The sequence below is a fragment of the Temnothorax americanus genome, unplaced genomic scaffold (genome assembly GCF_048541705.1).
Source record: "Temnothorax americanus isolate GAGA-0224 unplaced genomic scaffold, ASM4854170v1 Scaffold9, whole genome shotgun sequence".
Classification (NCBI taxonomy): Eukaryota; Metazoa; Arthropoda; class Insecta; order Hymenoptera; family Formicidae; genus Temnothorax; species Temnothorax americanus.
In genome coordinates, this window is record NW_027509812.1 from 1,950,812 (window position 1) to 1,963,453 (window position 12,642).

The window sequence follows — 12,642 nt, forward strand, 5'->3', positions numbered from 1 at the left end:
ATGTACTATGATACAGATACAGAGTAAGATAGAAATCACTCTGATACTTTGAACTCTCGATTAGAACGGTAAATAATTTGTACAATAGGCAATTTTAGGATTACATGTGCGATCAAATCTTTATTTCATTTATTTACACCGAAACCACGTTAATAAAATTATAGAAAAGTTTAGTAATTAGTAAATTTAATAAAAATCAAGATATTAGTAAAAATAAATTTAAAAAAATAGTTTAATAAAAGCTTAGTTTTTTGAAAATTAATTTTGGTTAGATAATGTTTTGGTAAAATAATTAATTCTTTATACAATTAATTGCGAATATTACTTACGTAATGAGACGAATTATCGCAAACTAAAATAGAGATAGGCAAGGAGAGCTAGTATTACAAATTAATATTGGAAATTTTGCATACACTCACGATTATCCAAACACACCAAATCGTAAAAGTGATGGCTTGGGCTGCTACTAACTCCAATATCGTCCTTTTGTGAAACGGAATCTTCCTCGGATATGACGCACTGTCGAGTTTGCTCGTCAAACTCGACGCTGCGACAAAAATATTTCTCCGCTCTGAGACATAGCGCCTGACATTCGTCCAAAGTGAGATTCGTGTATATATCCACTTCAAACGGGCCGCGTAAACGTTTGTTCTCTTCTTTGACAAATACTGCGAGGCCGTCGCATCGTCTTTCGGCTGATCACACGTTAAAAGAATATTTCTTCAATTTTAACAATTATGTAATTGATATAAATATTATTAATTATTATAATTATGTGATTAATGTAAATATGTACGTGATATTTCTCGATATATTTAACATGCTAATTTAATGTCTCTTAATAATGTTTTCTCGCGCGATTGCTAAATATTACAAGAAAATTTCTGACGCAATTTTGTAACAATACGTAATTGCGCACCATTAAGGCAGGTATTTTCCAGATAATCAGAATTTGGATCGTCTTCCAGTAATTCGGGATGAGTTCTTCTGGTGAAACGACTGAGAGAACAGCTCCTTAGGGCAGTGTCGTATGTCGCCGATCGGCAGACGAAACTGAACTCGTTGAGACATCTGAGCACAAAAACATTAAAATATTATTTCTTTTACGACATATATATAGTAATTTTTAATCTCAACATGTATATATACCTGTCCTCGCAGTCGGTTCTGTTAGCGGCGCTGACTTCTTTAATGTCTGTCAAGGGTAGCTTCAGCTTTTTCCTCGGATGCCTCTCGAACACGTAACGACGGTTTGGACATTCCCTTTCTATTCTGTCGGCTGAGAGTGAAAGAGAGAATATTAATCATCATATTAATTTCCAGTAAATAGAAATTATTAAAGACAAAAGTTGAACTAAATCACAATTAAGAATTTTAGCCTTTCCTCGGAGAATCGTTTGTTCCATTTCTATTAGAACTGAAGAAAAAAAAAATCATTGTTGACTTGTTCTTTTGACAAACGAACTCACGAACGAGCGGGTGTTTCAATTAATAAAATGCACCTCATCGGTGCATACAAAGATATACTTTTCTGTCGACATGCGAATACTCACACGCTAGGCACACTTCAGTGAAGTGCACGCTGTTCGGTACGAGCATGAGATTTCCGATGCCCTCCGGCTGCGCCTGTTCCCTCGTTAAATAGCAAGTACTCTCCTCGTACTCGGCAGCGCCGCTGAAGGACGCAATTCTACTGCCAGGCTGGAAGTCGAAGCTCGTACAGGCACGGACCAGATTGTTCGTCGCCGTTCTGTCGCGCAGACAGAGCTCTTGACACTTTTCCAAAACTCTAAACGGAGGCGCCGAGTCTCGCACCTGTCGTAAAACGAAATTTTTTAGCGTTTTTTTTTCATCGCAGCTACTGTCACGTGACGACTTTTCCTACGCGACAGCTACATCGCGAAATTGTGTCCGCAAATTGAAATTCGAGAAGCGGTCTTGCCCGATCGATCGTTCGTTTCCACACGAAACAGCGCACGGATTAAAAAATCCCAACGTTATAGTTGATACATTAAAATATAATATCTGAAAATTTGTGAAATAAAACATTATATTTTATGAATATTTTACTGATAATAAGCTAGAAATTTGAGAAACTAGAGCACGATCGTTAAAAGTAAAATGTAAAGTATTTCCGAAATCGCCGCGAACTTACCACATCATCGTCGAAACCCTGAAGTTGCTGATCCGGAAGTCTCTCGTAAACCACCCTACCCAAACCACCGTTGCAGGTCGTTTGCGCTGAAACTATAATGGTTTTCTCGTTAGCGCCCGTTTGTCGGTCAACGCGCGACAAATCCTTTCCTGTTTTTATTATTTATATATTATTTCGCGCGAAAAAGTACGTATCATTATTTCCTATTCACATAAAATTCAAAACTACTTCCTCTAGTCGACAAACACGCACGCGCGCTCTTCGATCTTATCAAAACGCGATATTTTCGTGTCCATAAGTGGCACGGATAGTGACACAATACCGACCAACAGTTTCGCAAGTACGACGTGACATCGTTTTGTATCCCTCGATTTGTTCGCTCGCACGTTCGCAGAACTGTTTAACTATATGCGAATTCCAAACGGTAGAGCACATTTTCAGGAAACAATTTAGGATATAACTTGCCGTGCTGAACAGAAAATCGGAATTAAGATCTTTATTCTAATTTTTAGCAAAAATTGCTATTAATTAATTGCTGCTTATTGCTTCAATTAAATCAATTAATTTAAAATAAATTTAGAATCTATTTTAGTCATGAAGATGAATGTTTTTTCTTTCTGCTAATTTCTTGAAAACATTTGTAAGTAATGTATGTGTTAATGATATTTATCAATTTGAAAGACATTGGAAAGAATTTTTAATTTCATGTTTACTTACCATTGACCAATAGATCTAACACGATGAGTATCCAAATGGTTAGCAGCATACTAATTGATCTCCGCATCGTGATATTGAAATGTACAGATTACTATGTCGCATACATGCCAATCGCTGTGTTACGATCTGAAATGAATTATTGAACATTAATAATATTAACACATAAAAAAGGAAAGAGATATATTTTTATTTTAGAAAAATATTATTATTGAAACTTTTTACGATTTTAATTTTTTATTTTAATTTTAATTTTTAACGTTATATACTAAATGTACGTTATTAAAAAAATATAAATTATTTTGAGTTATTTGTCGAGAAATTACACGAGGTAGAAATTGAGAAGTCGGACGTGAATATGTGCTTTCGAAAAGAGGGGAGAAATTTAATTTATGCGAAGAGAGAAATGCTTTCCTAAGGGGTAGAGCTTTGTATTGAAATTTAATAATGCAAAAGACCTCAAAATTATTTATATGATAAACTAGCAGGAAGATTACACCTATTTTTCACGTGTATTTTTCTTTTATGAAATATAAATGTCCAGGGAAAAATATTGAAACAGTTTATATGTACTTCAAATTCCAAGGGGCATAAAGTTTTTTTTAAAAATTACGCACGCTACACACACATAAATATTTCATTTCACATTTAATCAGAAAAATAATTAATTAAAAAAATTCACAAAACAATGTTTGTGAAAGAATGCATATATAGAAAGAGTAAATGGAGCAATTGTTGCTTAGCTAATTTTCGAAATTGCTCGAGAATGTTTCTTCTGAATTTCCCTGGAGAACCAGGTGCAACGGACGCAAATCCAGTTTTGTCCCTCGCGTAGAAAAAACAATACGTGAAAAATCGAAAAACAGATAAAACTACTGGCGAGAGCCATTTGTTCTGGATGGACGTTTCTACGTACTCGAGATACGTACAGCGGGGGACAGCGTATATACTAAACTTTATGGGATTCCTGACGGGCACTCACCCTGAACACTTCCACACACTGTCACCCTCGCGCGCTCGTGTACGTACGTGGCTGCCAAAGGACCAGCACACGCCCGTAAGGGCAACGAAGCGTGGTTCCAACTTTCAGGCATTACATTATTAGCCGGTTGCCATTATCTATCCGGTTATCGTGATTGACGTAGGAAAGCGCGGGTTCAATCATCGGAAACGAAAGAACGTGCAGGGTCATCTTCGTGCGTCCAGCAATGATTTCATCACTATTTGGTACCGTCAATTAAAAGAAGAAAAAAAAAACGTATTTGTGTTGAGTTTGGTTTTCGGGCTGGAGCCGCGTGAATTTTTATTTCATTTTATTTTATTTTCTATTTTGATTTTATTTGATATGCGTGTGCAATAGCTTCTAAAATAATTTTTCGAATGTAAAATCTTTCAAAAAAATTTCACGCTTTGAAATGTTCTATTCTGTTCAAATAAATTTTTCGCGATAGTTTTCTTCTTTTTATGTATCAGTATTTTAATATTATTTATTTCACCTATACCATATGTTTACGCGCGAGCGTTACTTCTGTGGTAACTCTACGATAATTCACTCCGCGTAAACGGGGATCTCTGTCAGAGACGAAAATTATCGTAAATTACTACAGAAGTAACGCTCGCGTAAAGCAGATACTACTAGTGTGTTAAAACACATGATACGTGAGAGTAAATCATGGCAATTAAATTATTTTGATATTTTAAAAGTTATGAACTCCCTACAAGGTACAATACGAATGTTAATGTGTTCGCTTTTATTCGTTTATAATTTTGAGAGTATCGTGCAATCAAGCGCAACGAGTGCCTACAGCGACGCCACAATGGCGATATTTATGATATCGACGACGTATCATAAAGAGGATTTTATTGTCGGGGTAATTTATGTTTACTCGTTGATGCACGAGCGTATGCACTTGTTCGTGACGAGTGCCAATTACTATGGCCCATGGCTCGTCCACCGATTGTATCCCATCGGTGTTCATCGTGCAGCGCACACTGCTTATTAATCACGTTATGGTTTATCGCCTCGATAATTGTGTCTGTCACCGACAACGCAGTATAAAAGCTTATACTGATGTTAATATCGTCGGTCGCGAGAGAAAATTATGGCGCCCGTTCGTCATAATTCGTGTAATATTACGCGGTACGAAATTACATTTCTGCAATTGTCCTCGCCGCGGATTGCCGGATTTGTGACGTGCCGCTCTCTCCGTATGTAAATTATTTCGGGGAATTACTCGGATTAAGGGGTAATTAAACATATCGTCAGACACACGAGCAGAGGTACCACCAATTAAAAACGGCGCGTGGGTAGAGAAGACGCGGTTAAAAGTATAACAAATAGTTCGCGCGAAGTTTTTTTAATTTTTGCTGCACCGTTGTAAAATCGGCTATTACGAAATATTAATTTTTAAACCGAGGATTTGAGATTTATCGCCAAACAATATCGCTCATAAACGAACGACAGAAACGAGTTATTTATAGAGGAACACAAAAGGCAATTTTTGAAGATCGTTGTTGACGCAATTCGCAATTCGGGCTTTGGGAATCACCGGCCTTTTGAAAGCTTACTTTCTGTAGCCGCTTTTCACTGGGAGCTTCCACCGCGGGTCCTATTGTCGTGGTGCTTTGAACCCTATTGGTACGCGGATCTGGCATTGTTGCGTGCGTATCCGTGTCGAACGGAGAATGAATTCGGTCATTGTTGTGTGACGTTCATGTTAATGAAACTTTCGCACGCAACGACAAATTATTATCTGGTAATGCGCCATGCTAATTCCCCGTCGAATTTGAGCACGACGTGATGCCGGGGGTAAGAGAGAGAGAGAGGCGACAATGTGTCTGGATCGCGGCTGATATTTCTGCGAGTCATACTTGATAGTTATTACCAATCGAATACGATCGCGCGGCTCTGTGAAAGATCGCGGAAAATCAGAATCAGTATAGTGCTCGTATCTTACGATTGCGTAACGAGTAATTATCGTGATTACAGCAATATACGAACGTGTACTGCGCTCCAACGCGTTAATCAGATAATCACTACGAGATGTATGTACTACACGTCATTGGAATAATTAATTAAGTTTTCGAATAGTTGCAGTCATGCAAGCAGTCTTCAGTCCTTATATGGACATGTAATCACGCGAGTGATGTTCTGTTTAAGAATATTTTTCTTTTCACGATTGTATAGCGAAGGGAATTAGTCATGTATTTACTAAAAATTCGTTATAAGCGTATATATGAAAAATCTTATATTTTCTAACATTTCAAGTGGTTTATCGATCTAATAAATCTCTTTACAAGGAAGATAACGGAACATGAGGGTGCTGCGGATTGGTAGAATAAATTCACCCTCACGAGCACGCGATTTAATCTTCCGTTCGTGGCATTTCCTTTTAAAAAAATGCTATAAAATTATAATTAAAGTCTGAATTACGAATGAATTTACGGACTAAGAAATTTTCCTCTGTATACAGATTATTAAATAGATATCGCGCGATATTTTAATAAGATTATCAGTTGTACGAAAGAACGCTATCTTACCCGAGAGGGACAGCTCTCCCTAAATTCTCCGCTTTTCTGTCGCGAGCTCTCCGTCCTTTCGGGAGCGATTGTGTGACTCTACCGAGAAGAAGGGCGAAGGAAAGCGATGTCGATGCTATGTCCCGAAGTGCGATCTTGAAGCGTCCCTCGTGAGCTATCCGCCGAGCTGTCGCGCGCGAGGAAGAGGCGTGCGCGGAGCGTACGCCGAAATCACGCGTGCGGCGCGAATGGCACCCGTAATCAAACTGACGTTCGAAATCGGCGTAAAGCGTGGAAATAATGGACACCTGTACACCTGGGAAGTGGAGAGAGAACGGCAAAAGAGCAAATCGTGCATTCCCGATGAGCGGTCCCCGCGGTACGGCCGCGTGACAGGCCGTAGGGGGCCCGTGGAGCGCGGCGCGCGGATAACAACGCGCGCGCGGGGGCGGACATGCATCAGGTGGGGTCCCCCACGTCCGACTTCTCTGGCCTTGCACGCAGCGGAAGTGGACCCATTGTGTGTCCGGTTTCCGTGGGGCCATCCGGGAAAACGAGAGACGCGCGATCGCGTCGTGTCCGCGCGCGCGCGCGCGGGGGGGGCCCCAATAAGAGTGCGGGCGGAGCGTCGTGCGCGTGTAACCCTCCACCGGTGTAGGTTCTCGTCATCGAGGCCGACTCGCGCGGCGGAATCATGGATTAGAGACTCCCAGCCGAGGTCAGCCTGTCAACCAGGACGAGATCGCACCGTCATCGTCGACGAGAATCAACGAGCCGCTGAACGATCGACTGGATAAAGCGCGGGGTGATCGCAGGCGTCCCAATGCAGGGGGTCCGTAACCTTTTGTTCATCGCATTAGACACCTCGCGAGAATTATTTTCTTCGTGTTTGCATATAATGTACTGTTCCGCGAATAATTTAATTTATTTTATTTTTATTTTCAGTCCTTTAGAAAAAAAATGTACGAGTGTTAATTTAAAAGTACAATTCTTGATCATACATGAATTGTGAAGAAATTCAAAAATAATATGGAAGATAGACTTTCTTATGACTCTTTTAACAATTTTACAATATTCTGAATGTATTTATATTTGGTTTCGTGATTTTTAAATATTGTTGCGAGGAAATTAAGAATTATAATATTATTACGTATATTACATAAGTACTTCAACGTTTTTAAAATAAAAACCTTGTTTTTTTCTAAAATATGTATAAAAATTTCATCTTGTCTATGGAAATGAAATATGATAAAAATGCGCGTGTAAAATCAATATTTTATAATGAATTAAGTTAATACGTATGAGAAGGAAATGTGAAATTCGATAGTGACAGTATACGTCAGCCTCTCATATAACTTATGATGCTAATAATGATCTTGAGATCTTTTCCCTTCCTTTCTTTACGGGACGTCCTTTCTTGTGTCTCCACAAAGAGCATTATACTTAAGAAACATCTTTTTTTCTCTTGAGACAGCAAATAACGACGCTTCCGTGGAGTCTGAAATGTAGGGGAAGGTGGAAAGATAAAGAAACGTAATAAATCTCTCTCTTAGGGAACGCTTGATAATATGTTTCTTCTTGATATTCTTTTATATAATAACAATAACAGTTATCTGCCGGCAGATCAAGCCCTAATAACTCGCTTTTCTTGTAAGCATGCTATTAATGCTATTATATATGCAATAACTAGTGCAAAAAAGGAAGAGCTTTCAAGTAAGCATAACATTATGGCCATAAATATGATATTGCAACTAAAAAAATTAAACAAGTAATAAAAAATCGCTCAGGTATGTTGCAAGTGAAGAAATGGGAAATGGATTCTGCTTTGATTGTGCTTTTATATCTAATAAAAATATAAGAACGTTTTTATAAGAAAATATGTTTATTGATAAGAAGCACTTCTTTCTCTCTCTCGGCTGTAGTTTTCTTTTTATTAAAATCTTTAAACTTTGCGGTTACATTTACTTATATCTACTTCTTTTTCCTCTACATTTGACAAAGGCTGTCTTTTTCATCCAAGCCAAGAGAGGTAAAATATGATTTATTCAATATTAATTATTTTAAGAGAGAGAAGCCTTTGCGTGAATATTATTTCATCGATGCACACATATGCTCAAACATTTATGGAGAGCGTTATTTTTCAAAAGCTTTCCCACGCGTTTGTATAATTATTACAATCTTATATTGTTAACGGCTCGATTAATATTATAATATTGTAATATTGTAATATTTATAACATTATATATAATACACATTTGTTACGTAAAGCGTATTATATAACATTATGCAGGGAAATTTTCGCTGATATTTTTATTGCAGTTGCGAGCATATACTTTTTGCTTCATTTACGTTACAAATTCACAAAGCATAATTGTAATCTGTCTCAGAATTTGAGATAGAATTTTGTTTATAATTTTACGCGTTGTGTAATACAAAAAACACTCAAAGAATTAAAAAAGAGATACGCACATAAAATATATGCATATAAAAATCTATTAATATGCAAAGTATACAAAATCATATAAAATTGCAGTAGGGTTTCATTTTCCGCATTTTATCATTACACTCAATGTAATAACAACAAGTAATAATAATAATTATTATTATTAATAATAATCCCAACCAGCAGAGTAATGACATGCAAAATGATGTTTAATGACGTCTATAATAGACTAAAATAAACGTCATTATGTCATTTTCTAACTTTATTCTGCTACCTAGAATATTAATAATGATAATAATAATTATTACTGGGACACGGAAGATGGATCAAAGTAGAGCCGAAATGTGCAACTTATAACTTTGCATTGAATTATTAATCAAATATTACATAACGTAAACTCGCGCACAACTAACCGACTCTCAAAGCCCCCTTTTCTCTCGTTACTTTCAATATTATTTCAGTATTAATTTCAATACCGAAAGTCTCTGGTTAATCATCCGGTTAATTATATGCCCGAACGGAGACCGAGCGCGCGCCCGAGCTCGTTTGAAAATGGCGGCGCTGGACCACGTGGTCGCCGACGACCACGGGAGTACGGGAGACGGGAGTGCGACGAGTGCGTGCTCCGGATTCTTGTTGCGTGTGGAAGAAGCTCGATAATAGCGATATATAGCTCGGTCAAGTCAGCTGACACCCAGGATCCCCAGGATGCAATCGCCCGTCGCCCGCGGACTGTAATGAGATCGCTCCGTTAACGCGCGAAACATTAAGGATCGCATTCGCGGAAAGAAGCGCGCGTTCTATCCTCTCGCGCGACTCGCGAACCGAGGTGGGTACTGGAATTCCCGAGGACGATCCCGCGGCTCCGCTCCGCGACCGCATATCGATTCGCGACCGTGCTCAACGATGCTGCGCTTAACGACAGTCAATCGCCCGTTAAGGTGTTCCTCGATAAACACATGTTCTCGACTCGCGAGCGTTCCACCGCGTTTTGAGGTTAAGAGAATATAATTTTTTGCGCGAGGCGTTTGACAGGCAACGAGTTTCAATATTTTTGCACGTGTGTGCGTGTGTGTGTGCACGGGATATCATCTATTCATCTCGTTTTATGTTTCAGTTGGGTGCGTGAGGAATTTGTGGTAAATTTGAGCACTGGCCAGAGAGCAAAGGAGGCCACCATGCCGCTCCATACAGGTAAACACGAACGTTACTTTTTGCGCTTTCATCTCGATTATTTTACGTACGAAAAGTTTTAATAAATATGATTTGTGCCGTTCTATCGATTTTTTAAATTTCTAAATAAATATCGCCGTCTCGTTATATACATTATTTGCAGATATGTCTACGGCGCTCCACATACTGGAAAGCATGCAGGAACGGGTGGAGAAAAGTGGCAATGCTAAGCTGAAGGCGAACACGGCGAAGCATTTCAAGACATTGATTTCGTTGTTGGAGGATCCAGTATTTCGCGGCATAATCATGATTCAAGACTCCTTGAACGAATTGAATACGCAATTGGTGCAACATCCGTCTATCTTGCCCGGAGACTTTGACATTAACCTCAGCGGGCAGCTGGAACTTTCTATTCCAAGTACGCCTACGGTGCAGCCTCTCGGGCCAAATATGTATCAGGATCTGTACCAAGACAGCAGCGAGCTGGAAGATCAGAGAGTTCCAGTCACTCCGTTACTACACAGCAGCAGCGAGGACACGAGTGCCCAGGTAGTTTTGTATTTTGTATTATCTTTGTACTTCGTGAGACATCAACAATGTACTTTTTATCGAAGGATCTGTCATTACTTGGTTACAGGTCACTAGTCCCAGTCTTGTCTCAGAAGTTATGGGGATGCCGCCTATAACTACCCCTACTTATGCAAAGGAGTTTAAGAAAGTCATCGAAGCTGCGGCGAAAGGACGGCAAATATTCACAGTGCAGGTAAATTTTTATAAGATGTAAACATTTTTTTATGACTTCTTCGCAAGGATCTCTCCGTATTCTCTTGGGTTTCACATTTACTTTTCGTGCGGAGTAAAATTATGTTTTCAAGTATCCCACTGATCAAAATCTTTGTTTTTCTAGCTGTATAAACCGGAAGGAACCAGCTTGGGATTCAGCGTGGTCGGACTTCGGAGCAAGGAGAAGAACGAGCTTGGCATATTCTTACAAGAGATACAACCAAACGGCATCGCGGGCTGGTGAGTCAATTTTTTATTTTTATCAACGTTTTCGCTGCATGCTTTCGAGATGTAGATGGGCCTGCAATTTTTAATAACCTTATACAATTAAATAGCGAAGTATCGCTATTATTTTGATAATAGCAGCTATACGTTCCCCTTTTTTACCGATAGACTGGATTCGAAAATTGATAGACGTTCCCGCTTTAGTGGCGTTAGCGGCTTGGGTAAAAGGTTTTAGCTGATGTGTACACATGTACGTATCGACAGTAAGGCAATCAGATAGTAAGTCTCGCCAAATGTCAAAACGCATTTGATACTCGTCAGTAAAAAGATTGTACCGCGATAAGGGGCCTGAAGCGGACAATAGGGATGATCCGGGAGTGGGCGAGATATCAGGTGATCCAATAACTTCGCTTTTACCGCAGTGCGGTTGAATCGACATTTCGCAGTAGAACTAAAGGCGGAAAGAAAATCTGCTTCCTTTTTTCTTTTAAGTCAAGAATATGTTCCATTATTGCACAATGCATTTTAAATCCCTACGTTTCTCTATTCCAGCGGAAAGTCCGAGCAGTCGTATCAATTACAACTTTTTACCGTTATAACGTGCCGTTATCGAGTTTGCAAATCTCGGCGGAAATTCGCTGTTAATGCATGAACCCACCGGCGAAACGCGATCCCCTTTTAGCCCGGCGAGAGCGAAACGCGATTTTCTGATTGCTCCTGGGGAGAGAAAATGAGGGAGGGAGAAATAGCGAGGTGGAGAGGTAGAGAGAGCAGCAAGAGAATCAAAGCTCCACAGGCAGTCTGATCTACATCATCGTCGTAAACCGCATATTCGAGGCGAGGGAAACACGCGCGGACGTCGTCGTCGTCGTCGCGCGAACGCGTTCAAAGCGAGCGGAGCGACCGCACAAGCTATATCATTTCCGGCTCACGCGTTTCACCCGCGGCACACCCTTGTGCACACGGTCGTGTGCTGCGGTGCCGATCGTGCCATCCGTCACACGCATGCCCGTTATCCTCCATCCGGAAAGCTTCGCCGCCACCGCCGTCGACGCCGCCGCCGTCGTCGTCGTCGTCGAGAAAACGCCGCTTTTGAAAAAGAGCCCTCCCACCCTGCGGCCGACCAGTCTTCGACGAACCTTCGTCGGCCGAAGGTCGCGGGGCGGATTCACCTACGCGCCTCTTGGCGCCTCTTATCACGCGGCGGACACGCACCCTCGTACGCACCCGCGCATCCACGCGCGTAATCACACCGTATCCGCCCGCCCGCTCGCTCGCCTGCCTGCTCGTTCGTTCGCTCGCTCGCTCGCTCGCCCAGGTACGCGCGGAGTGTGGTGTGCCGCGCAGCACGCGAGTGTGCCCTCCCTATTTTTCCATCCCCGTGAGTTTCTAGCGATTTTCGCAGTGCGCTCCCCGCGTGCGTCCCGCGTCAGCGCGCTCGCCGTCGTCCAGAAGCCTCTCGCCGACTTTCCCGTTTCGTCGAACGCTGACGACGGGGGTTGCCACCCCCTGATTAATCTGCGTTTCGCGGGGAAAGGAGGGAGAGATACGCGTGTCGGGATCACGTTTCCTCGAGGCGACATGCGAACCCTCGCCGCGTTCGGCGCGCCGCGCCGCACTTTCACGCGAT

General features: G+C 40.9%; 2 protein-coding genes across 5 annotated transcripts in view; one reads left to right on the plus strand and one right to left on the minus strand.

Moving 5' to 3' along the window:
* Positions 1-12,642, minus strand: part of Nompa (no mechanoreceptor potential A) — a 243,128-nt gene that overhangs the window by 8,414 nt on the left and 222,072 nt on the right. Inside the window, exons 1-7 of one of the 2 annotated variants that reach the window (XM_077425291.1) lie at positions 6,410-6,661; positions 2,873-2,998; positions 2,156-2,247; positions 1,554-1,815; positions 1,150-1,279; positions 920-1,071; positions 420-695 (exon numbers count right to left, since the gene is read on the minus strand). In XM_077425291.1, coding sequence (XP_077281417.1) covers positions 420-695; positions 920-1,071; positions 1,150-1,279; positions 1,554-1,815; positions 2,156-2,247; positions 2,873-2,939 — 979 coding nt within the window. In that variant the 5' untranslated portion in view covers positions 2,940-2,998; positions 6,410-6,661. Of the gene's footprint in view, positions 1-419; positions 696-919; positions 1,072-1,149; positions 1,280-1,553; positions 1,816-2,155; positions 2,248-2,872; positions 2,999-6,409; positions 6,662-12,642 lie in introns of those variants that run through there. The other variant, XM_077425292.1, reaches the window with a different exon arrangement.
* LOC143908034 (multiple PDZ domain protein) overlaps positions 9,446-12,642 on the plus strand; it is a 91,973-nt gene continuing 88,776 nt past the window's right edge. For 2 of the 3 annotated variants that reach the window (XM_077425268.1, XM_077425270.1), the window contains exons 1-5: positions 9,446-9,660; positions 9,949-10,025; positions 10,168-10,553; positions 10,642-10,767; positions 10,912-11,027. In XM_077425268.1, coding sequence (XP_077281394.1) covers positions 10,010-10,025; positions 10,168-10,553; positions 10,642-10,767; positions 10,912-11,027 — 644 coding nt within the window. In that variant the 5' untranslated portion in view covers positions 9,446-9,660; positions 9,949-10,009. The other variant, XM_077425269.1, reaches the window with a different exon arrangement.